This window comes from Mesoplodon mirus, assembly GCF_964341445.2.
Source record: "Mesoplodon mirus genome assembly, chromosome: 5".
Lineage (NCBI taxonomy): Eukaryota > Metazoa > Chordata > Mammalia > Artiodactyla > Ziphiidae > Mesoplodon > Mesoplodon mirus.
In genome coordinates, this window is record NC_138980.1 from 132048646 (window position 1) to 132075249 (window position 26604).

The following is a 26604-nucleotide window of genomic DNA, read 5'->3' on the forward strand; positions in this document are numbered from 1 at the left end:
CAATCTTCCAAGACTGAACTAGGAAGAAATAAAAAATATGAACAGACCAATTACCAGTAATGGAATTGAATCAGTAATTAAAAAAAAAAAACTCCCAACAAATAAAAGTCTAGGACCAGGAGATTTTCAGGTGAATTCTACCAAACATTTAAAGAAGAGTTAACAGCTATCCTTCTCAAAAATTTGAAGAGGAAGGAATGCTTCTGAACTTATTTTATGACGCCAGCATCACCAAAACCTGATACCAAAACCAGACAGAGTCACCACAGAAAAAGAAAACTACCTGTCAATATCACTGATGAACATAGATGTAAAAATTCTCAACAAGATATTAGCAATTTGACTTCAACAAGACATTAAAAGGATCATACACCATGATCAAGTGGGATTTATCCCAGTGATGCAAGGATGGTTCAATGTCTGGAAATCAATCAATATGATATACCACATAAACAGATTGAAGAATAAAAGTCATGATCATCTCAATAGATGCCGAAAAAGCTTCTGACAAAATTCAACATTCATTTATGATAAAAAGTTTCAACAAAGTGGCTATAGAGGGAACATACCTCAACACAATTACGCCCATCTGTAGCAAACCCACAGCCAGCATCATCCTCAATGGTGAAAAGCTGAAGTCATTTCTTCTACAATCAGGAAAAAGACAAGGATACCCACTCTCACCACTTTTGTTCAACGTAGTTTTGGAAGTCCTAGCCAGGTCAGTCAAACAAGAAAAAGAAATAATAGGGATCCAAATTGGAAAGGAACAGGTAAAACTGTCACTGTTTACAGATGACATGATACTATATATAGGAAGCCCTCAAGACACCACAAAAAACTATTAGAACTAATAAATGAATTTATTAAAGTCGCAAGATCCAAAATTAATATATGGAAGTCTGTTGCATTTCCATACACTAGAGATGGACTAACAGAGAGATTAAGAAAACAATCCCATGTATAATTGCATAAAAAAGAATAAAATATGTAGGAATAATTCTAACTAAGGAGGTGTAAAAGACCTGCACTCGGGAAACTATAAGACATTGATGAAAGAAATTGAAGATGCCACTAACAGATGGAAGGATATACTGTGCTCATGGATTGGAAGAATTAGTATTGTTAAAATGACCATACTACCCAAAGCGATCTACAGATTCAGTGCAATCCCTATCAAAATGCCAATGGCATTTTCTACAGGACTAGAAAAAATAATTTTAAAATTTGTATCCAAAAGACCCTGGATAGCCAAAGCAATCTTGAGAAAAAGAACAAATCTAGAGGTATCATGCTCCCTGTTTTCAAACTAAACTACAAAGCTAAAGTAATCAAAACAGTATGGTACTGAAACAAAACTAGACACAGATCAATGGAACAGTATAGACAGCCCAGAAATAAACCCACACTTACATGGTCAATTAATCTACATCGAAGAAGGTAAGAATATACAATGGGGAAGAGGCAGCCTCTTTAATAAATTGTATTGGGAAAACTGGACCAGTTTCTCACACTGTATTTCAATACAAAAATAAACTCAAAATGAATCAAAGAATTAAACGTAAGACCTGAAATCATGAAACTCCTGGAAGAAAACATAGGCAGTACACTCTTTGATATTGATCTTAGCAATATTTTTTTGGATGTGTCTCTTTGAGCTAGGGAAACAAAAGCAAAAGTAAGCAAATGGGACTATATAAAACTAAAAATCCATTGCAGAGCAAAGGATACCATCAACAAAATGAAAAAGCAGCCTACTGAATGGGAGAAGATAATTTGCAAATGATATATCAGATAATGGGTTACTATTCTAAACATACAAAAAAACTCATACAATTCAGCATCATAAAAACAACCCAATTAACAAATGGGCAGAGGAACTGAATAAACATTTTTCCAAAGAAGATATACAGTTGGCAAACAGACACATGAAAAGATGCTCAACATCACTAATCATCAGGTAATTGCAAATCGAAACTACAATGAGGTACCACCTCACACCTGTCAGAATGGCTATCATCAAAAAGACAGCATATAACAAGTGTTGGTGAGTATGTGTACAAAAGGGAATCCTCATGCACTGTTACTTGGAGTGTAATTTGGTACAGCCACTATGGAGAACATTATGGAGGTTCCTCAAAAAATTAAAACTAGAACTACTGTACAATCCACCAATTTCAGTTCTGGGTATTTACCCAAATAAAACAAAAACAGTCATTTGAAGAGATATATGTAACCCAGTATTCATTGTAGCATTATATACAATAGTCAAGATGTGGGAGCAACCTAAGTGCTCATCAATAGATGAAAGGATAAAGAAGATGTTTTATATATACATACATACATATACATATATGTACACACACACACACACACACACACAATGGAATATTACTCAGCCATATAAAACCCCAAATCTTGCCGTTTGTGACAGTGTGGATGGATCTAGAGGGTATCATGCTAAGTGGAATAAGTCAGATAGAGAAAGACAAATATTGTATCTCACTTATATGTGGAATCTAAAAACCAAAACAAACAAAATGAGAACAGATTCATTGATACAGAGAACAAACGTGTTTGCCAGAGGAGAGTGGGGTGATGGGTTGGGTGAAATAGATGAAGGGGATTAAGAGGTGCAAGCCTCCAATTATAAAATAAATAAGCCAGAGGATGTAATATACAGCATAAGGAATATGGTATACAATATTGTAATAACTTTGTATGGGGAAAGTTGGATACTAGAATTATTGTGATCATTCTGTAATGGATGTAAATGTTCAATCACTATGTAGTTCACCTGAAACTAACATAAAATTGTACATCAACTGTATTTCAATTTTAAAAAAGGAAAAAATTATCTATATAGTCAGATCATGTGAATATCCTGTTCCTCAGCAATCTTTTAATGTCTTTTCAGCTGCACCGTGCAGCATGCAGGATCTTAGTTCCCCAACCAGAGACTGAACCTGGGCCCTGGCAGTGAAAGTGCTGAGTCCTAACCACTGGACCACCAGAGAATTCCCCACAGCAATCTTTTACTCAGTGTTTTATCATCCACTGATGATCTGTCCCTGAATCATTAATACATTGATGGTTACAAAATGGTGATTTTTCTAATTTTATCATTTCCTTTACATAATATTTTCTCACATATTTCTGAAACGAAGAGTTTTCTTTCCTTTTCACTCTTTTTGGCTTTCCTCCTCCTTTGTCCTCTGAAAGTATTGTATGGACACATGAATTTTTAAAAATTTACTATTCAGTGTGTTATAATAAATTACCATAATTATTATTTTGACCCTTAAATTATCCTATACAGTAAGTCCTCTACATATGAACGAGTTCCATTCCAAGAGTGCATTCTTAAGTCCAATTTGTTCATAAGTCCAGCAGAGTAAGCCTAGGTACCGACTAACACAATCAGCTATATAGTACTGTACTATAAGAGGTTTATAACACTTTTCACACAAATAATACATAAGAAACAAACACAAAAAAACATTTTTAATCTTACAGTACAGTACCTTGTGAAGTACAGTAGTACAGTACAACAGCTGGCATACAGGGGCTGGCACCGAGTGAACAGGCAAGAAGAGTTACTGACTGGAGGAGGGACAGGAGGTGGGAGATGGTAGAGCTGAAGGATCGTCAGCAATAGGAGACGGAGGGCAAGCTGCAATTTCACTCATGCCTGACGTTGATGGCACAGGTTCTGGTTCTTTGCTGGAATAAATTCTATCTACCTTGAAAAAATGATCCAGTGATGTCTGGGTAGTAGCTTTTTTTTTTCTCATCATAGATGACACAGTAGCACTGGACTGCATTTTGAACAGCTGCAGCCACTGTACATGTACCGTTCTACATTCGGGTCTTGTGCCTCAAAAACTAACAGTGCCTCCTCAAATAAAGAAAATCCCCTTGCCATTTCCTGCATCATGAATCTCTTTGGTTCTTCAGTTACTTCTTCCTCTTGTCTCTCTTCGTCCTTTCTCTGGGCCTCCAATCCTAGAGCTTCTTAGCAGTACCAGCTACATCACCGCTGCTTTTACACTTGCCTCCTGACATCCTGGGCTTGACATAAAGATACTGTACTACTGTACTGTATACAGTACTGTACAGTAAAATACACAAAAGCAAAATCACTTGTAGAGGATGCACGCACGTGACAATGTAAGCCAGACACGTGAACTAATTTATGGGATTGGACATGCAGACGCACATTCACATCTTTGAAAGTTCTCAACTTGAAGGTTCATATGTAGGGGACTTACTGTATCTGTCTAGTGGGAGTCCCTTTAAACCGGCTGTGTGTCCTCTTACATACCTTCATTTGTTTTTTGAACACTTTCTTGCTTTCTGGGAGAACAGGGTATTCCAGATTTGCCTTTTACTTTCTCTGCCCCTAGACCTGGGCTCAGTTGTTTCTGCAAGGAGCTCCTGTTCCTTTTAGTGCAGAAACCAAGATCTGATTGCAAGACCTGATCATTGCTACTGAAGTGTTACTGCTTCTAGGTCCTTTTAAAGGACAGAGCTAGGAAATATATTTTTGGAAAAGTCATCACTTTATCCAGATACCCTCATCATATCCAGTGTCACAGAGGTTATCCTTACTTTCCCTCATTTTATATTTGTATCTCTCTCTCACAAGAGAGCCCTGCTTTCCAACAGCACCAGAGTACTTACTCATTAGCTCTATCCTTCAGCTGATATTACAACACCAGTGTTACACCACAAGCAAGCCTACTAAGGAAACTTAAGGATTTCTTTGCAATTTATTTTTTATTCTTAGAATGCACCTCACTAAGGATATATACTCAGAATACTGTGTTTGAAAGTTACTGGGTTGGCCAAAAAGTTCATTCGGGTTTTTCCATTAACATCTTATGGAAAAACCCAAACGAACTTTTTGGCCAACCCAATACTTGAATTCTTTCTTTTTGACATACAGTTAGGATCATTTGTTTCTGTTTTATTCTGTTTGAAGGTTTTCTTTTTCATCCTTTTTGAAGTGTCATTCCCGTTTCTATCCCATTTACCCCATTCCCACCCATCCTCTAGAGGATGAGAGTGGGGCTTTTAATATAGGTTTGACTTCTGAGTCATGTAAATGTTTTTCATAAAATTAAACTAAAAAGAATGTTAATAAATGATGACTTTGTATCCTTAATAATGTTCTTTGCCTTATGTCTAATACTACTGTTCCTATACTTGCTTTGTTTTGCTTGGTTTTCAGTTTGTCTCATTGTCTTTTTCTACCCCTTTAACTTCAGTGTGCTTATGATGTAGGTGATATCTTATGTATACAGTTTTAGAATCTGATGTTTATCTAGGCAACTTTGTGATTACTTATATATTTGAATTATTTTCTGCTATCTTATATTTTGTCTTCTTCTCCCTCCCCTCTCTTTTTTTTTTTCTTTTTCCTTCTATTGTAGTGATTGTTATTTTTACTTCATTTTTTCTTTCTAATTATTTGGAAGTGACATTCTGTATCTTCTTTTAATGGTCATTTTTAATGGACATTCTTGTCATCCTGTTAGTTTTTTGTTTTTTCTTTTTTATAAATTTATTCTATTTATTTCTGTTTTTGGCTGTGTTGTGTCTTTGTTGCTGCACACAGGCTTTCTCTAGTTGCGGCGAGTGGGGGCTACCCTTCCTTGCAGTGCGCGGGCTTCTCATTGCGGTGGCTTCTCATTGTGGTGGCTTCTCCTGTTGCAGAGCACGGCCTCTAGGTGCATGTGCTTCAGTAGTTGTGGCACGTGGGCTCAGTAGTTGTGGCGCACGGGCTTAGATGTTCCACAGCATGTGGGATCTTCCCGGACCAGGGCTCAAACCTGTGTCCCCTGCATTGGCAGGCAGATTCTTAACCACTATGCCACCAGGGAAGCCCCATCCTGTTAGTTTTGCGTTGAGGATTCAGTCAAATAAACCCATAGCACTTTCCACATGAACTACCAAAATGGGTTTATTGAATCATCTGCTTTCATATTTATATTTTTTAACTCAAGCAAAGAAGACTATGTGTTTATTTTTTTCAAATTTTATAATCTCAGTTTGAGAAGTAGTCTCGGTCATTCGGTATAAACAAAGGTTGACAGAAAACTGGACTCACCACAACCTTTTCTTTATAGTCTGCCAGCCCTCAGCCATCACCCTTGCCCCCACCCCAAAATCTAAGCACTATTAAGCCCAGGAATATTACTTTGATTACTGTTCTGTCCATTATGTCTAGAAAAGTATCTATGCATTAGCTCACCCTTAATAGATATGTTAGTTGAATGTGTAAGGTAGCAATACTTATTCTGGAGAAGAAGGAATGGGGTAATGGTGGGATGGAGGGTAGGAGACATTATGGAACCTTTTAGTTTGAAGGACTTGCATGTTGAACAGTAATTCTACTTGTTTAGTATGGCCCTGAGGGTTGAGGTGAACACTACTACAGGGAAACAGAGAGCTGTATACTACCAGGATTTTGTGGAAGGGGGCTAAGTAGCTTCATTGTCAAGTCCCAGTTATTTCAGGAGAGTTTTGTTAGAGGTAACCTGGATGGGTTTAAATAGTCCTTAATTGCTCTGAGATTCTATGCTAAGTAGATGGAATACATTGCCATACTTAATTTACAGTCAGATTTAGGCACACAGGTTAAGTTTCATTTTTCATCTCAGACTTGTAGATGATCTTAACTTTACTAATAAAGTGATTATTTAACAGCACAACACTCTGAGTGGCCATTCACAGCAATCAATCACTCTGTGTGCCTCCCCAGTAATCCCAAATGTCCTGGTGTTTTCAGTTTTCTGTTTGGGCAAATTAGAAAGGCAATAAGCAGGTAGATCAGTTGATCAGTTGTAGGGTTCTCATATTTATCTTTTCTATAGCGAAGCAAACTGGGAAAAGCAGACTGCATATTTTCTCTGAATTTTGTTTCTGAGTTTTCATTTGATTACAGAATTATCTTAGTTTGATTTAGATATTTACTGGGAATGATACACAAATTGGGACAAGTTAAATGTAGTTTTATTAGCACCTGGAAATCTAAATTAGTGCCTTGAATGCTCCTTATAATAAAAATCTCTTCTCTTTCTCTTAGGGCTGCTGCTCAGAGTAAATTAGGTCACTACACAGATGCAGTAAAGGATTGTGAAAAAGCAATAGCGATTGATTCAAAGTACAGCAAGGCCTATGGGAGAATGGGGTAAGTTTTGGGAGAACGTTTAAAGTAGTACCAAGTAGTATCAGATATGCTGTTCTTAATGGCTTGGTTTTGAATTTCCTGCTTCATATTGTACCCTCTGAACTAATAAGAAGATAAATATAACATTTAGGTAGGAAATTACTGCGGTTTCTGACTTGGGAGAGAGATGATTAGTGTATGATGAGTGGTTGGTTTTGGAGAAAATCATAACAACCATACTGAATAGACCTACTTCATATTCAAGGCTACAAATCTCAAGTAAGCACTCAGTATTTTGGCAGATAATGCTACTACACTTCCTTCTAGATTCACCTTACTACTCTCTGAGTTGACTGTTTCACACCTACTCTTTTCAAATTTCCACTGCACATTCCATGGTGACTCTCAACTTTTTACTCAATTGAAAAATAGAATGTATTTAGAAGAAAAGTGATTCATCTTCTTACTTGCAGATCTACCAGTCTACTTGCACTTGTATCTACACAGATTGCCTTTTTTCTGTTAAAATGGAAGGGTTCTTATCTAAGACTACTGCATTCATTCATGCTTGAGATCTCATTCCTTTGTACCTTCTCCAGGACCTTACACTTGTAATCATCTCCTTTATCTTCTACAACACCAGCTTTCCTATCTCTAACAGTGCTAATGACTGCATGTGAAAAGATCATAAAAAATCATCTGTTAGAACCATCTTTTACACAGCTACATCATTCCTTAGTTCCTCTTCCTCTGCAAAGACCCTAATAGTTGTCTGTACTTGCCATCTCGTCTTCACCATCTCTTTTTTTTTTTTTTTTTTGCGCTATGCGGACCTCTCACTGTTGTGGCCTCTCCCGTTGCGGAGCACAGGCTCCGGACGCGCGGGCTCAGCGGCCATGGCTCAAGGGCCTAGCCGCTCCGCGGCACGTGGGATCTTCCCGGACCGGGTCACGAACCTGCGTCCCCTGCATCAGCAGGTGGACTCTCAACCACTGTGCCACCAGGGAAGCCCCACCATCTCTTATTCTCTCTTTTGCTCACTCCAGTAGGACATTTGTCTGTATTACTCTGTTGAGAACTCTATTCAAAGTCTCCAGTTGTCTGTATTTTTCCAAGGTCAGTATTCAGTTCTGTATCCTCACCCTTCCCCATCTTTTAGTATTTGGCATGATTAACCTTTTTTTTTTTTTTTTTTGGCAGCGAGGCTTGAGGGATCTTAGTTCCCCAACCAGGGATTGAACCTGGGCCATGGCAATGAAAGCGCCAAGTCCTAATCACTGGACTGCCAGGGAATTCCCATGATTAACCTCTTTTTGAAATACTTCATTCTCTAGGCTTCTGTGACACCACACTTCGTGGTTTTCCTTCTATTTCACTGGATGCTCTTTTCCAGTCTCTCTTCCTAGTTCTTCCTCCTCTGCCACCTGTAAATAATGGTGTGCTTCAGGGCTCTTTCCTCTGCTGCTGCTGTTTCTCTGTTTATATTCTCTCTTTGATTTCATCCTGTCCCATGCTTTTAAATTCCATCTACAGTCAATACTCTGTATTAATGAATACTGTATTTATGATTCACCTACTTGCTAAAATTTTTTTTGTAACTCCAAATCTGTACTCAGCATATTTTGTGGTCATCTACAGAGTGGTGAAAAACTTGAGTCCTCTGATGTGCAGGATCTCAGCTGAGGTCAGATAAGGCAATGCTCTACCTTTTTGTTTCAGCTCTCATGCTGTAAAATGAGTGTCCTTTTCACAGTCTATTTAGTGCTATATTTTTTGCATTTATGTGCTTTTTGTTGTTGGTTTCTCTGTTTACAGTGGCCTGCAAACATAGGCTGAAGTGTTGTCTATTGTTTTTGCATGCAAGAAGGCTGCAATGTGCCTCACCAAGAAAATACATGTGTTAGATAAGTTTTGTTCAGGCATGAATTAGTGCACTTGGCTGTCAATCAGTGATATGTATTAAATAAGGTTTCTTTAAACAGAAACATACATAAATCAAGGTTATGTATTGATTGGTTGATGAAAATGTTGTTGACCAGAGGCTCACAGGAACACAACTTTTATTTCCCCAGAACCAATTGTTCTGTATTTGCTAATTTAGTATTTGCAGTGACCTTTTAGAGCATAATTACTATGGATAAAGAGAATCAACTGTATATGTTGATGGATCTCTTAAGTTATATGTCTGAACTCCATACTCATATATTCAGCTATTTTTCATCTCCACCTAGATGTTTAATAGGCATTTTAAACTTAACATGTCCCAAACAGAACCCTTGTTCTCTTCTTAAATCTTTCTCACCTCAGTAAATATACTGTCATTCTACCTACCCAGTGCTCCAGTCAGAAGTCTAGGAATCATCCTTCATTCTTATTACACCTGACACATCTAATCTATCAGCAAGTCCTACGAATTCTAGTTTCTACATATTCCTTGAATTCAAGTATTGATTGCTCTCTTGCTTACAACTGTAGTCCAAAATACCATCTCGTACCTAGGCTGCTGCAATAGCTTCTTAACTGGTCTCCCTGCCTTCACTTCACTCTCCCCAGAGAAGCCAGAGTGAGCTTTCTAAAGCATAAATCACATCATGTCATTCTATTGCAACCAGAGTAAAATCCAGACTCTAAACCATGGTCCTATAATATGCCCTGACGTCATCTCTTCCCACACTTTGTTTTCTGTGCTCCCTCCTCAACCTTTGTCCTGTTCCTTAAGCATACCAAGCTTGCAACGTTCTCAGGGCCTTGGTGCTTATTGTTGCTTCTATTTAGAATGTCTCTCCTCTAATTTTCACATGACTGCTTTCTTCTCATTATTCAGGTCCTTTCAATATGGCTGCCTTTGAGCAGCTCCCCTATTCATTCTCTTTAAGATTACTGTTTTTTTATTTGCATGTTTATTGCTTATCCTCCCCTGTAGAATGAAACTTTCTTAAACTCAAGAACTTTTCCTTTTTCACTGAGGAATCTAAAAGAGTGCCTGGTACCTAGTAGGATTCCAGTAAATATGTATTGACTTAATTAAGTGAGGACTCTGATGAAGTATCTTTCATGGTTGACTGGTAGAAAACTAATTAGGTTCTGAGATTTTTTTCTATGATTAGGCATTATATTTTATCTAGATCAGAAGTCTGTGAGATAAGTTGGCCAAGAAAGAATTGGAGTAATTTGTTAAAAATAAATTTAGGAAAAAAACCACTCTATACTATCTCTCCATATATACCATTATTGTTTAGTTCTGAAGTAATATTCCAATAAATAAATTCTAACTAGGTGGAGGAAAACATTAAATTTAGTAACTAACTCTTTGACCTGTGCTTGGGACCATGTGTTATTGAAGTGTAAAGGTTGCCAATTTAGTTAGTTGTTTAACAACTAACATGTCTTATTCAGGAGTAGTTAGCTGATACCCCACAGCCTACTTTTATTTTTTATTTTTCATGGTAAATTGATATTTATTGTGGCTCAATGTCTCTGCTAAGAAGGAAGAAAGAAAGTGGGACATAGTGAAGGTCGAATCTAGTTCACAGTTCTTTAAATGGTTTTAGCATCATGGAGTATTATGACCACAGAATTGTTAGTCAGTTCACATCTTTATGGAGCTTAATCATTCATAAAGCAAATTACTTCACATATTAGGCTTAAAAATGGAAGGGTATGTAAGGTTCATTTCTAATCATTAAGTTCTTTTTAAAAAATTATTTTTATTAAAGTATAGTTGATTTACAGTGTTGTGTTAGTTTCAGGTGTACAACAAAGTGATTCAGTTATACATACATACATATCTTTTTTTTTTCAGATTCTTTTCCCTTTCTAATCATTAAGTTCTTGATTCATGTAGGACAGCTGAGGTTGTCACCAAGGAGAATGGAGAGAGTCCAGACTTACAGAATCTTGGAATTAGAAGGAATTGATACTCTTGTGAGCCATAGTATGGTTGACCCTTGAACAATGTGGGTGTTAGGGGTGCCGACCCTCTGCGCTCAAAAATCTGTGTATAACTTATAGTCAACCCTTTGTACCCACAGTTCCTCCACATCTGTGGTTCCTCTGTATCTGCAGATTTAACCAATCTCAGATCGTGTAGTACTTCTATATTTACTATTGAAAAAACTCCATATATAGGTGGACCCATGCTGTTCAAGCCCTTGTTGTTCAGGGGTCAACTGTACAATGAATAAATTAAGTGTAGTCTGGATTCAAATTGAATACAAGATACATGTTTGACTACATTGTGGTGTCCTGATGTTCTTTAATTATATATCTTACACTGTATTCTTTTCAGGCTGGCCCTCACTGCCATGAATAAATTTGAAGAAGCAGTTACAAGTTATCAGAAGGCATTAGATCTTGATCCTGAAAATGATTCCTATAAGTCAAATCTGAAAATAGCAGAACAGAAGTTAAGAGAGGTATCTAGTCCTATAAGTTACTAATGCCAAATGAGTGAAATATTTTGTCATTCACAATTTATTGTAATCAAATTGTAGTGTTTAGAGTAAATTTCTTATATAATTGTTTTACAGATAGGAACTGGATTGAGTTTTGACATGGCCAGCTTAATAAATAATCCAGCCTTCATTAGTATGGTGAGTATATTTCTGCTTCACTGGCTCTATTTTCCATTAGAACTATATAGTTCCAAACTTTTTAGAAACAAGAGAGCTTTTGTGATGGCGGTGGTAGGAGAGTGGTGATATAAAGCTATGGCTGAGGTTTTAACCTGCCCCTGTACTGCTTCGTGAAAAAGCCACGGGTGGACTTCAGGAAGCCCATGGATTCCCTGGAATTGTAGATGAAAATTTGTGTACGTGTGGATATGTGCATTTTTCTAGGGAGAGAACCATATTTTTCATCAGATTGGCAAAGGGGTCTGCAAATCTACAAAAGGTTAAAAACCACCCTCTTACATGAAAGTGACCCTAGGAAGGTCTAGTAATCAGACTTCTAATAGGATTTTGGCTATTGTGGTTTCCTAAGCTCTTTTGGCTTTATTGATCTGATAGTAGGAAGTAAACTGCTGTCAATATCCTTAGTTTATAGTGTTTGTAATCTCTTTATCCTTGCGATGTATTTTTAATACCAATTTTTCCTAGTACCTCCTCTTTTTTACATTCCCACTCACTTTGTATAGCACACTAAAACTCTACAAAATGTTAGTATATACATGGTTTAACTTTCACTCCTCTGCTTAAAAAAAAAAAAAGAAATCCTTGTTAAAGATCCCTAAATATTAACTGCCTTTAACAGGAGATGCCATTTTTCAATTCTAGGCAGCAAGTTTAATGCAGAATCCTCAAGTTCAACAGCTGTAAGTATACAGAAAGAGCATATTACGTTTCTCCCTTCCACTTGCCAGCCTCCTAATTTGAGCACAGTAGCTCCAAAATTATAAAACTGGCCCAAATGCCAGTCAGTTGGAACTTAAAGCCACACCCAATTGGCCTAACCTACACAATGTGGGTATATCTACCTGCCTTTCCTTGGCCGGTATCCTACTTGTTAAGAATATATGCCAATTCTTTTTAAGTGCTTTGACTCAGAAAAGAATAATAGACCATCAGTACTAGGGGTTATTTAGGTTTATGAGATTGGGTTTCCACTTGATATGCATAATGATTTCTGGGTTCTTATTGTGAAGGGTAGGCAAAGATGCCAAAAACTGACTCCACACAGAGTTGCCTTTTTTTTTTTTTTTTTAATTTAGTTTTGGCTGCGTTGGGTCTTCATTGCTGCACGCGGGCTTTCTCTAGTTGTGGTGAGCAGGGGCTACTCTTCTCTGTGGTGCACAGGCTTCTCATTGTGGTGGCTTCTCTTGTTGCGGAGCACGGGCTCTAGGCACACGGGCTTCAGTAGTTGCAGCACACGGGCTCAGTAGTTGCGGCCCGCGGGCCTTAGAATGCACGGGCTTCAGTAGTTGCGGCACGTGGGCTCAGTAGTTGCAGTGCGTGGGTTCTAGGGTGTGCGGGCTTCAGTAGTTGTGGCTTGTGGGCTCTAGAGTGCAGGCTCAGTAGTTGTGGTGCACGGGCTTAGATTCTCCCCGGCATGTGGGATCTTCCCAGACCAGGGCTTGAACCAGTGTCTCCTGCATTGGCAGGCAGATTCTTAACCACTGTGCCACCAGGGAAGTCCTGCCTTTTAAAAAAAAATTAACATTCTAAAAATATCAATCAGTGAACCAATTTTTAAAAATACACTAATTTATCCCAGCAAAAAATATACATATATATGCAAATTTGAGTGATATATCTCTTGCCTACTCTAGAATGTCAGGAATGATGACAAATGCTATTGGGGGACCTGCTGCTGGAGTTGGGGGCCTAACTGACCTGTCTAGCCTCATCCAAGCGTAAGTGTTATTTAAAATAGAAATAGTAAAAAAGTATTTTGTATTTTACAGTTTGTCTCTAAGGTAAGGGGACCAAGGCTTTCTTTTTAAATTTTTATCTTTTAGTGTTAGTATCAGTTACCTCATTAGTTATTAAATTTAAAAGTGGTTCATAAATTGAAATTTTCAGACTGAAGGGCAGGAATCCAGAAGATCTGGATCCAAGAAAAACTTTTTCAGCAGACTTGAATAGCTACTCGAGGATATATATGAATGTCAAATATCAACTTAAAGTAGGTATGAATTTAGGTATGCGTGTATATTTAAAAATCATATATTGCATATATTAGTGTTCAGACAACTTAGGCAGCTGTTGTATTCAAACTCTGCAGTGCACTTCATTGCTAAAGGAACTCGTTTCATCTTCTCATTACTTGAACACATTACCTCCACCTTCATCCAAGTTGCTTAAACTCTGTGCTTTTTGAGTCTGGGTGATGCTGTCACTGGAAATATTATATGAAGCAACAAGTATTTTCTGTTTGTGATCACAGCTATGTAAACTCACTTGCAATATGGCATTTTTAGAGTGATCTTTAAGTGGCATGATTATAGTGATACCTAACACTTGCAGTTGCGAGGCACACACTCAGGAACTTGGATTAAATTTCTTTGCCTTTCTAAAAATCAGTTCTGTTGGGTGACTTCATAAGCATCCCAAAATGGGTGTGACACCTGCTATATGAGAGACTAAGACCTGACTACAAGAACAAATACCCTGCATTATATTTGTGCACATACAATAAAAGCATATACTTTTTAGCCCTTTATTTATCTGTGGTTAAGCACTGGGTGGGGGGTGGATTTCACTCAATTCAGGAACTCACTTTTTTTTTTTTTTTTTGCGGTACGCGGGCCTCTCACTGTTGTGGCCTCTCCCGTTGCGGAGCGCAGGCTCCGGACGCGCGGGCTCAGCGGCCATGGCTCACGGGCCCAGCCGCTCCACGGCATGTGGGATCTTCCCGGACCGGGGCACGAACCTGTATCTCCTGCATCGGCAGGCGGACTCTCAACCACTGCGCCACCAGGGAAGCCCCAAGAGCTCACTTTTTAGCTTGGGTATTTCATTTCTCATGAAGAACACTGCACTGTAGTAATACTATATGGAGGCACTGGTAAACTTGCAGATACTAAAGTCATGAATCTAAAACTTGCTTTAATAGAAGAAGTTCCCTTTGGGTAGTACCCACATCTTCTGCAGTTCTTTTTGCATTAGTATTGTGTGATTGGAAATTTCCTAATTCATATGACTTTGCCTCTTTACTACAGGGGACAGCAGTTTGCTCAGCAGATACAGCAGCAGAATCCTGAACTTATAGAGCAACTTAGAAATCACATCCGGAGCAGGTCATTCAGCAGCAGTACAGAAGAACATTCCTGACTTGACCAGGGGCCCTAGCCCAGAATGCAAATGGCGATGGCTCTGAAGTGTTTGCTGTAGATAGTGGCCAAAACAAAAACAAACCTAAAAAATAAATCTGTCTAGACAATAGGTTTATCACAAACAGACTTGAACATAACATGATTCCTTTGTAAATGAGTGATCATCAGTAGCCTTGTTAAGTGCCAGTACAGCACTTAACTGGACAGCGTTCCATTTTCAAACTTTCATCATATTTGTATACTAGATTTAATAGCAGAGTATATTTATTGAACAGTAAGGCTGTTTACTGGTGAATTCTCTAGCACCAAATTCCTGTAGGCAAACTTTTTGAAAGCGGAGATGACTAAGAGGAAAGGTTTCTCACGCTGATTTAGGGGAAATACACTTGCCACTGAGCAGCATCTCTAGAGAGAAGAAATTCGTTACTGGGTTTAGCTTTGATAGTGCAATCAGTAATGAATAGATGATATGATATGGACCAGTACTATCTTTAATGCTGCTTGTTCTGTTGGGTGATGAAAACTTAAAGAGTTGGTGGAAAGCAGTATTCAGTGTTGTTTAGAAAAGCAAAAAATAGATGCTGTGAATGTATAGAAAGTGAATGTAGGGTGCTCAGGTTTTTTGCGTAGTTCTTAACTAATCTTGCCTACAGTTTGGTATTGATAACATTAGCATGGCCACTTATGCTAAGTACATAATAAAATACATTTAGAAACCCTTAATGATACTGGTTAGGTCAGTTGTGTAACTATTCAGTTTAATTAGCACAATTTCCCCAGTGGTGACCTTACCCTGGAAACTCTCAAATATATCTACATTTAAATAAACCAATGGCTTGGCCCTTAAGGATTTCCTAGGTGGCATTTAATTATGTGCCTATAAACACTGATTTTTTTAAACTCAGTAATTATTTGATGGGTTATAAAAAGCATCTATCACTATCACTGCTCGTTCATGTTAATTCTCTGCTATAATTTGGCTTGGCATGTCGCTTTTATGCTTAATTTGATGTAGCTTAAACGTAACAGGGGTCTTGAAATATTTTATTGAAATTAGAATACATATTAGTGGAGAGATGTGGCACTAAGTATTAGTGGAATGGCTTTAACTATAGTGATGGATGAGACTGTTCTAATTCCAACTGGAATTTCTTTGGTTTGTTATTATGAAATTGGTAAGGTTGGCAGACACATAAATTTCACAAGTGAGAGAAAACTGAAATAGAAAGTAATATAAAATTAAATCAGTAATACCGATGATGATCAGGGCTTTACTATAACTGTTTTCCTCAAAAGGCTAATTACTTGGTATTTTGAAGTTTAAAAGCCAACTTTCCCTTTTTTCCCTTTGTGAGATTAGAACAGTGGTTCTATAATTTCACTGTAAGAGTCAGCTGGGGATTTGTTAAAAATGCAGATTCAGGGGCACACTTTTCAATTTTTATTTAGTAGGTCCTGTAATGAGGTCTGGGAATCACCATTTCAAATAGCACACCAAGTGGTTCTGATGTAGGTCCAAAGGACTCTTAATTTAATGCAACACTAGGTTAGAAATTTCTCTTTTAGGCCAGCAGACACCTAACTGCCTGGGTTCAGGCTACAGGGGAGAGCTACATGAACCTACAGTTCTGGTCAGAGCAGAGCAGGACTTAAATCTAAGCTAAGCCTTCTGAATTAAGTCTCCTATATTGCATCTAAATCAACTTAATTTTTCATGAAGTTAAATTCAGATCCTGGTGTTCAAATGTTACACAGAATAAATAAAGTACTAACTAATCATAGGAAAGTGATGACTGTGAAAAAAGAAAGCAAAGTTGATCCTTAATTAAAAGTTAGTCACTCTTGGGAATTCCCTGGAGGTCCAGTGGTTAAGGCTTGGTGCTTTCACTGCTGAGGGCCCAGGTTCAAATCCCTGGTCAGGGTATTAAGATCCCACAAGCTGTGCGGCACGGCCAAAAAAACCCCAAAAAACACTCTTATCCAGTGTTGAGTAAGAAAAGGTTCCTAGCATAACTATCTTGAGCATATTAAAAATGCTTTCAAATAAGTAAAACTGGTAAGCCTCTAACTGACTAGGAAAATAGAGAAAATATGAATCAACAGTATCAGAAGTGAAAGAGGGGATATCACTGCTGACCCTGTAGACATTAAAAAGATTATTAGAAAATACTATGACCAATTTTACATCCATGTATTTAACAACTTAGACGAAACAGACAAATTCCTTGTAAGATGCAAGCTACCAAAGCTCACTGAAGAAATAAAGATATCCTCCAGAAAAGAAAGATACAGGCCCAGTTTCAATGGTGAATTCTACCAAACACTTAATACCAATTCTACACAATCTCCTCCAGAAAACAGAAGAGGAAACACTTCCCAACTCATTTTATTTCACCATTACTTTGATACCAAAATTGAGGACATTATAAGAAAAAACAGTTTAAAACAAATGTTTTGATTTACTAATATCTGTAGTTAAGGTAGCCATTCTTTTTACATGAAGTAATGCGAATTGGTGTATTTCTTCCATTTCATCCTTCTAGTTTGTTTCTTTTCTAATATACCATCCATAACAAATTAAACCTAGATAATCTGTCCACTTACCTGGATTTCCATTCTATTCAAGCCATTTTTGCTTTTTAAGTACTTTCATCACTTTGGAATTACTGCATTGCACGCTATTGCAAGAAGGTTTTGTGTAGCTGTATCGTGTTAGCTACTCTTAAAATGATAAACAATGCTCCAAAAGTTATTTTGCTTGTCTGAAACAAGAGAGCATTAAAGTAAATCTTTATATACATTCTACTTAGGAATAACTGACTTCCATTAACCACTTTTCATTATAGTAGCTGTAGCTGTTATGATGCCATGTAAAATTTACAATGTCCTTTTTACGCAAATGACATTTCCACTTAATGTACCAAATTGTTTAGCTAATTTTTATAACATGGTTTAAACAGATCCTTTCTAAGATGACATTTTCTAACCTTTACTTAAAGAAGGAACATTATGTGTCTAGGTATTGCTTATAAAAGGAGTCTTTGTAATTAAAAGTCAAATTATATAGCAGATTCCAAGTGACCATTGTATGTTACTTTTAAAATTTGAAACAGAATGAAACAGAAGGTTCAGTCATGAGAAGATGCTTGAAAAGTTACTGCAGTACCCAGTGCAGTGGCTATAAAGTCTTATTTCATCATTTAATCAATTGTACTCATTTTGGAGGAAACACAGACTTCAATTTTATACTGCTTGCACTTTATTTTGCACAGACATTTCATTGATTACCTCTCCAATTTAAGGGCAAATCTCATTCTGAATATAGCTTTCATTTTGGACCAAACAGTTTGTCATGGCAATAAATAATTATGCATTTAAGAAAAACCAACTTTTGTATTTGTCTTTATGCACTCTTTACATGTAAGCAATTATATATACATCCTTGAATTTCAACTTAGCAAAATAAGTTTTTATTTAACAGTATTAGCTTTTGTTTTCAAAATATTGAAACTTCTATTACACTCATGTTGTAAAGTTGTTTATAGTCTTAACTTTCTCATTGTTTTGTATATGGCATAAGTAAATTAGTGTGATTACATGCAGAGATAGAAAGTTTTGTAATATTAATACATGATGTAGAGTTCAAAAGCAAATATCAGAAGCTGGAAATCCTTTAAGTATGCCTTATGAAAATAAGTGGCTTATTTTTCAATGGGAAAAAAAACCAGGACTTTTTTGGCTTAGAATTAGAAAATTATCAGACTTATTAGTTAACAGAGTAATCAACAATTTAAGAAATAAAACCAATTCTGATCTGCTGTTAGTAACTGAAACTTAGACGTTGTGTGTTTGTATGTACACACAAACACAGATACCAATACGATAATTTTGAAAACAACTAGAAAAACTCATATTGTGTTAGCAAATACAAGATTACATGAGGACCACCCCGGTTACTTTAAACTTTTTTTATTGACTGAGGGAAAAAACGGGGGTTAACGGAAATACTTCTAAGTAAAGTATGATAAGAATTCTAAAGGTTTAAGAAACAACTGTATTTTCTAGATTGAGGTCAGCAAACTGCGGCCTGCAGGCCAAATCTGGCCAGCTGTCTGTTTTTGTAAACGCTGCTGTGCAATTTTTGCCTACTGGCTGCTTTTGCACTACAACAGCAGAGTTGAGCATTTTCAATAGAAACCACATGGACTGCGAGGTCTAAAATATGTAGTATCTGGCCCTTTACATGAAAAGTTTGCTGACCATTATTCAAGATACCTGCTAGGGACAAATGCCCTCAAGTATAGAGCTTTTGGAGAACAAAGTCCAATGGTCATTTAAAATGAAACAAAATAGCATATGTGTGGAAAATATACAAATGTTCATCTAGACTGTAACTCACAAGATAAAATCAGTAGATGGTTCTTTTCAAATCAAATATTTAATATGTTAACTGTTTTACAGGAAAGAAATTTAAATAATATATACTTATTTTTACTGTTGATCATTTTACAAAAGTGACAAAAATACAGAAAGTTCTGGGAAACTCAATGACAAGCATAACATTGGAAATTTTCTTCAGCTCTCCACTTTAATGGCCGAAGATACCACGCAGACTTGTGCGATGTCATCATATTCATATGTTCTCTTTAAGAACGTGTCTGTTAGTCTTAGGCCGGAGACACTCTATTGAGAGAAAAATGTAGACCTAAGTTTTCATTCATTGGTAGTGACCAGAGAAAGAATGGATATAATAAACGACTATGGATTAATAGCCCCCAAATACCGAAATTATTGAAAAGAGAGCATACTTGCAGTCCCTGTACTGAAGACAGTAGAGTGAGGGCAAGGCAGAGAGAGGAACTTGGATGGAGCTTTCCAAGCTGTCTTCCTGAAATGCCACACCAGTGGATAGAACTGGTATTGCACATTTCCAAAACGAGGTCCATAGTCCTTTCACTGCTGGAGGAATCAGAAAAACAGGAATAAATCTTGTTCCTTTCACAAAGAGGTACTGCAATATTTCTTCCACTATTGTGGGTGAATTTCTTTTCTGGGTGTCCAGCAGAAAACCAGGAACAAATGAAAAGCTATCATTTTTATTTCACTTAAGGTAGAATCCGGAAAATGAAAGGAGGTGGTGTCTTCTGGGATTTACAGTGACACTGAGACTAATCTGCCTGTCTGGATGTAGGCTTTCTGGTTCTGTTATTGAACACTGGCTCCCTGGTGCTGATCTGTTAACAGTTTTGCCATTTCTCTGGAAGACTTCCAGACATCTGTGTCTAATCTTGTTTCTATGCATCCTTCCTATTTCTGTAGGGCACTCTACAGGAAAGAAAAAGATAAACTGAGTCTGGTCCAGTGCTTTTTCTATTTAATCTATGTTCCTTTACCATGCAGATAACATAGAAAATGGCAAGATTTGTAAGTAAAACTACTCAGATGTTCAATTAACACGAAAAGACTACCTCTGCTTATAATTGATACCATCAGTTCAACTTAAACTTAAGCTAAAAAAAAAAACCTTTTAATGAAAATATGCACATTGTTTTTAAAACCAAAACCAAAACCAAAAGGCTCATAATGAAAACGGTCTGCTACTCTACCACCATTCATGACTTGTTTTCAACTCTTTAAAGCTATTTTTTTCTCCTTGGAGTTGGCTCCACATTTTAAATACTTATTTAATTTTAAACTCAAACTTGATTTTTAGACATGTTGATTTAATGACATTTAGTATATGTCTCCATCTCCCGCCCCCACCAAATTTGAAATGTTCACTGTGTGCCACAGACCAGTTTAGGTGCAATGCATGAATTTTCTCATTACGTTTCACAAAACTCCGGTAAGTGTATGTTGTGTGTATGTGTCTTTGTGTGTTGGGGGGAGTGGAAATCCTATTTTTATAGATGAGGAAACTGAAGATCTAAGAAACAAGTGCTTTTTAGAAAACTTACTTGAATCGCCAAAAGGTAAAGTGAATACCCAAATAAACTTCTTTATTTATTACAGCACTTTGTTATTTGGTCAATAACTGATTTGCTATAACTCAAAAATGCAAAACAAACCCCAAATCCAAAAGCACACCCTATATGCACAGGTTCTTTATCCTGTGTGTGTTGCCTACTGAGCTCCTATGATGTGGCAGGCACTGCATTTATAATGCTGGGTAAGACATGATCCCTTTTCTTGAATTATTCACAATTCAGTGAGGAAGAGACTAATGATTATAGCAATATATTAATACTACTAAAAAACTATATTACAATTTGCTATGACAGAGAAAGGGATGATTGTGCATGGGAGGGTCTAGGAAGCTTCACAGGGGGAGTAGGTATTTTTGTAATTCTGAAGGATGAATACTTATCTCCCTAATATAAAGTTGTAAGGGATTTGGAATTAAAAAGGATTATACATTTGGACTAAGAGGATAGGGATTCATCACTGCAATATTATCAAAATGCCCCAATTAATAATACATACCAAGTAGTAATATAAGTAGTAGGAAAGTGATAGGACTGGGATTTAATCCTAGGTTTTTCTGGCTTCAAAGCCCTGTGCTCTTTGCTTCGCAATAGCTAGATTATACTCTATTATCAAAGCTCTGTTTTCCAATCTATGGTTATCCCCTATATTAAATTCATAACCACTTCTAACTTTCTTAATACCTAAGATACAGGTCAGGTATAAGTATGGCTCAGAAAAATCTATCTTATTACAGTAAATCTATAACATATTATTCCATAAGAAACTGCTAGTTCATGTTTTAGTAATCTGAAGTGTGTAAATAAGGAAAAGAACATGGACTTTGAAGTCAAATACACCTGGTTTCAGATTCTGATCCCATCTTTTCTAGCTCTCTGAGGGTGAATAAGCCACATCCTCTGAATTGGCTTTCTCTTGCAAAGAATGTGAGTAATTAATACCTACCTCATAGGTATGGAAACAAAATACAAAAAATGCTTAATACAGTAGGACCTCTAACATAGGTAATATACAGCTACCAGATGAAGAACTTTACAGTATTCAATGTCAACATCAGAGAAGACTATACGGCAAGAGGAAACTTACAAGGAGGTAGCATATTTAAAAGATTTTAAAATTCTTAAGTAGGTGAGGAAGAAAGGACATCCATCCACAAATATTGGCATTACCTGCAGTTTGTTATTTTACAAGTAATATGAAAAGGTTCTTCTAGGTTTACAGTATCTGGGATTGCCTCCAAAGACAACCTAACATCTCCATAACCTGGAGCCTAAGAGAAAAAGCAATACAGTTAACATACATCTATTATAAAACCTTTCCATTTTAGTGAGGGTACCACAGTCATTCTCACTTCTTTTGCTGCTACTGCCTACAGAATAGCACTACAGACCCCGACTGTTTTTGTTATAATTACTCCATGTTTAGTAGGGTTAAAATGAATCTCACAGGTAAATAGTAAAGGAATTTCAGGGGGTCTGATCTTAAAGGGATACTTCCCAAAGATACTGTAGCTTATACGTACATAACTCTTCATAGGTAAAACAGGAAAAGGAAGGTCACTGAAATGATCCAAGAAGAAAATCATGTCTGTTCACAAGACACACGGGCAGGGACAGACAACAAAATCAACATGCCATGGCAGGACGATAGCTAATGGCTATATTTAACAATAGGCCCAGTGATAATCTCTCTCTCTCTCTCTTTTTTTTCAATTTTTACCTCAAATAGTAAAAGAAAAGTAAATTTTAGAATATATCGCAGTAGGTGATATTCAGTATAAACAGAGGACTCTGTAGTATATTCTCACTAGCACAAGAAAAAGAAGGGTGGTAGCTATCCATACTCTTGGAGTAAAAATTAGGTAAAATATTCAGCCTATATTTACAAGATAATTTGAGTGGGACTCACCTGAGTTTCAGATGACCCACATTTTAAATATCTTTAAAAAAGGTATGAACTGAGTAGATAAATGTAGTATAAGTCCAAGAGTTCCAAGACATTGCAAGAAAAGAAAACTTTAATATAGTGGAAGTCAGATAATGGTGAGGACAAATTACCACAGGAGGAAAACAATTGATAGGCAGTTATTTTAATTTGTTTGGTAAAGTAAAAATGTATAATGCATAAATTAACATTTGAAAATTTCCCATTCATATCAATATCAATTTTCTACCTAGATATCAGTGAAATTATTAGTCTTTTATTCTCCAGTAATATCAATGTCTTTTATAGTGCTCTGATTTTTAGTGACAGACCTAGGAAAATTTAAGTTGTTCTAACTATCTGCACACCACACACCAAAACCCCCATCAGTGTTTTTTCTAGACTCACCATTCTTTGAAGTTGGCTGGTCTGTAATCTTCCCCTTTCACCTAGATTTGTTTTCCATACTATATCCAATTTTCCAATTACTGTTACTCCCTTAATGATGCCTGCTTTTTCTGCAAACTCCTTCTTGGGTTTTAGGCAGTACAAGTACTGGCGTGTATCCATTGGCTGCAGATATGCTCTTGACCCAAATGTAGTTACACTGTGGGGTGGAGATAGAGATGGAAAAAATTCTCTAGAACCTTTTAGAAGAAAAACCATAGCTGTGAATTTTCCTTTGGACAGGAACTGAATGATTTACCATCCAAAGATCCAGAATACAACAGGTCGGTGGTTTCAACAAAATGAAAAGGACTTGTACTGAGAGGACTTATTTTTCTTTAATTTTTTTCAGTTGATATGGAAAATCTTGAGATTCTTTATAATAGAATGCAATATATTACCTGAAGCATTGGACATACATCGATTAACTGAAAAAAAGCAATAGAAATCAGAACCTTAAGTATCCTGTCTCTTCTCTAAAATTATGAAAGCAAATAGTTTAAAATAAAAAGAAACATACCATTCTAAACTAATGATTTTTCAAAATTAATTAAAAGATCAGGAAAAGAGTGGAAAATTATTGTTTTCCTCTGTGGGGGTATGAGAGGCTATGAACTTTACTATAACCCCCATAATAAGTAAAAGTAAATTTTTCATTCTTGATTATTAAAATCAGGTACTTTCTCCAGCTATTACCTTCTTATCCATATTAATATCAACCCTACATTTATTTATTCTTCTTTTTCTAAATTACCTATAAAGATGTGTATTTCATTTTCATGAAAAATTAAATCATCTATTCCTATGCTCACTCCTTTTGATGTTAAGAGAATACTCCTTAAAACTCACTGTTTACTCTTACCCCTTCTAACTTCTCCATCATTTCTTCCCATGCCTCAGTTTTATCATTTGCAGGATAAGGATGAAATGTTCCATATTTATCTCACTGAATTGTTATAAAAATTTAAAAGAATAAGTGCTTCAAGTATAAATGGCTAGGATCTTATTTTCCTGTGAAGGGAGGGCTGAACAGGTGGACCATAGATTTTTAGGGCAGTGAAACTATTTTATATCCTACAGTCAGGATGGCTACGTGCCACCACATTTGTCAAAACCCACAGAATGCACAACACAAAGAGTGAACCCTAATGTAAACTATGGACTTCAGTTAATAATAAGCATCAGTATTAGTTCATCGATTGTAAAAAATGTGCCACATTAAACAAGATGTAAATAACGGGATCCTGTAAGTGGGGAGGAGGGCATGTGGGAATGCTGTGCTTTCTGGCCAATTTTTCTGTGAATTTAAAACTTCTCTAATAAAATAATGTCTATCCCTTAAAAAAATTTTTAAACTACCCAAGAGTAACAATGTTAGAAAAGTTCATATCTTTCAAAATAAAAGCAAACACTTCATAATCCATATTTACCATTCTCCAGCTTGGTTGACTGAATTTAATTCTGCTACATTGTACATTATAGATGGCTCCAATGAAACTTTCTCCATAAACATGGGTGAGGTTGTAATATTCTGAATCTGGGCTTCAAGAAATACTTCATCAGTCTGAAAATATGAAAAATAATCCACCAAAGTATGCTGGTGTTTAAAGTACTTTACCACAACAATATCTGATTTATATGAAGAAAAAACATTAACCACAAATGTGATTAGTTCATGCCTGCAAATCAAAGTCATCATAATTAATGCAAGAAAAGAAATTGTCCTCCTAACATATTCACAGGGGCAAAGTCAAGTGTTAGTCAACTGGTAAGTTGTCAAACAATGGATGGGGGATAACTATAATATTTTTTGTATTGATATCCAGAAACGCTTAACTGGAATTTCATTTACATATATCTTAAATTTTCTGGTAAGTCATTAAAATGTGAAAATGCAATTTAGTATAATGAATTTACCTGTGCACCTATCATTTCAGAGATGTGTTAAGATAATTAGGTCTTTGTTATAATATTCCAGCATAATTTATTAATTTCAATTTTCATGTTACTTCAATTTAGATAGTATAGCAAATAATCTATTTTATAATCTTATAAGAATTTAACTTTTTAATTAAAGCATTTTTTTAAGTAGTCAGTGATTTCTTGGTTCACTGAAAATGTATATTAAGAGCAAAAAAATATGTGAATTATACTTGAAATCTTTAAGTTTTTAAATCAAACAAAAGGTATTTTGTGGTCTTAGTGACTTAGTGAAAACTGGTGCTATACAGCAGTATTTCAGTCAATGGGTAAGTTACATATGTAGTTTTACATAATATTTTAAATTCCCTAATTATTTACATTAAACATTCTTCTTTTTATGCTATTTGGTTATTTTGGGGGGTATATATTGGAGGATAACAGAAAACTTGGCTCATTTTTGATAAAAACCTATACATAAAATGGTATACTAAGGATATTCTAGAATTATTTTATTCAGAAGTTTCACAGTAATATATATACAGAAATAAAATAAACTATGACCAAAAATTTTTGGCACTTATGAGCTTTTTTAACATTAAATCCAGGAAAGTAGAAATCATTTGCAAAAATATAATGATGAAGTTATAATTTAATGTATTATTATCTAAAACAAAACAGATTCTTTAGTCCTTGGCACATGTGCTCTAATGAAAATAGAAATACGATTTATCAGTTTAAAAGAAGTACACATTCAAAGGCATTATTCTGTTACTTTTTCTCAAAAAAAATATCCCATCGATCCATTGCTTTAAAAAAAATAACCATAGACCCACATTTCAAATTTAAAAATGCAATTTCTGCATAAGTTTAGAAGAGCTTAGATAAAATGAAAGAAAAACAAGCTGCATAATGGAAAATTAAGCTAGTTTGAACAGTTAGCATGAAATAACTTGACTTTTAAAAAATCAAGAATTCAGTACTAAGGCAGTTGATGTTTTTATCATGTATATAATGTTATAAGCAAATGCTGCTTATATTAAATAGAAATTTGAAAATATGATTTTAGTCAACGTGGGAAAATTTAATTTTCTTCTGTTTACTGTTGTCAAAGGGCCATCTTTACCTGACCCAGACTTAAAACTAAAACCACTGCTCATTTGAAGATGAATTTCAACTACACAGTTTACTCAAAGAATTGAAGTATAGTAGGATATTTTATATTAAGAGGTTTAAAATCCCGAGGTTATTTTAAACAAGGTTAACATGCCTCTTTTTAAAAATAGCTACAGGAAACACACTAAAAATAAGAATATAATTGTTTCAATATGACAATTTAATCTTTGATGTATTTTTTCCCATAGAATAAGACGATCAATAT

General features: G+C 36.0%; 2 protein-coding genes across 7 annotated transcripts in view; one reads left to right on the top strand and one right to left on the bottom strand.

Moving 5' to 3' along the window:
• SGTB (small glutamine rich tetratricopeptide repeat co-chaperone beta) overlaps positions 1–18332 on the top strand; it is a 49991-nt gene extending 31659 nt beyond the window's left edge. Inside the window, exons 6-12 of one of the 4 annotated variants that reach the window (XM_082623526.1) lie at positions 7091–7195; positions 11463–11589; positions 11704–11766; positions 12451–12488; positions 13443–13526; positions 13696–13814; positions 14835–18332. In XM_082623526.1, coding sequence (XP_082479652.1) covers positions 7091–7195; positions 11463–11589; positions 11704–11766; positions 12451–12488; positions 13443–13526; positions 13696–13814; positions 14835–14884 — 586 coding nt within the window. In that variant the 3' untranslated portion in view covers positions 14885–18332. The remainder of the gene's footprint in view (positions 1–7090; positions 7196–11462; positions 11590–11703; positions 11767–12450; positions 12489–13442; positions 13527–13695; positions 13815–14834) is intronic. The other 3 variants (XM_082623527.1, XM_082623528.1, XM_082623529.1) reach the window with 3 other exon arrangements.
• Positions 18190–26604, bottom strand: part of TRAPPC13 (trafficking protein particle complex subunit 13) — a 35261-nt gene continuing 26846 nt past the window's right edge. For 2 of the 3 annotated variants that reach the window (XM_082623523.1, XM_082623525.1), the window contains exons 9-13: positions 24734–24867; positions 23265–23463; positions 22103–22203; positions 19757–19907; positions 18190–19631 (exon numbers count right to left, since the gene is read on the bottom strand). In XM_082623523.1, the coding sequence (XP_082479649.1) occupies positions 19524–19631; positions 19757–19907; positions 22103–22203; positions 23265–23463; positions 24734–24867 (693 nt within the window). In that variant the 3' untranslated portion in view covers positions 18190–19523. The remainder of the gene's footprint in view (positions 19632–19756; positions 19908–22102; positions 22204–23264; positions 23464–24733; positions 24868–26604) is intronic. The other variant, XM_082623524.1, reaches the window with a different exon arrangement.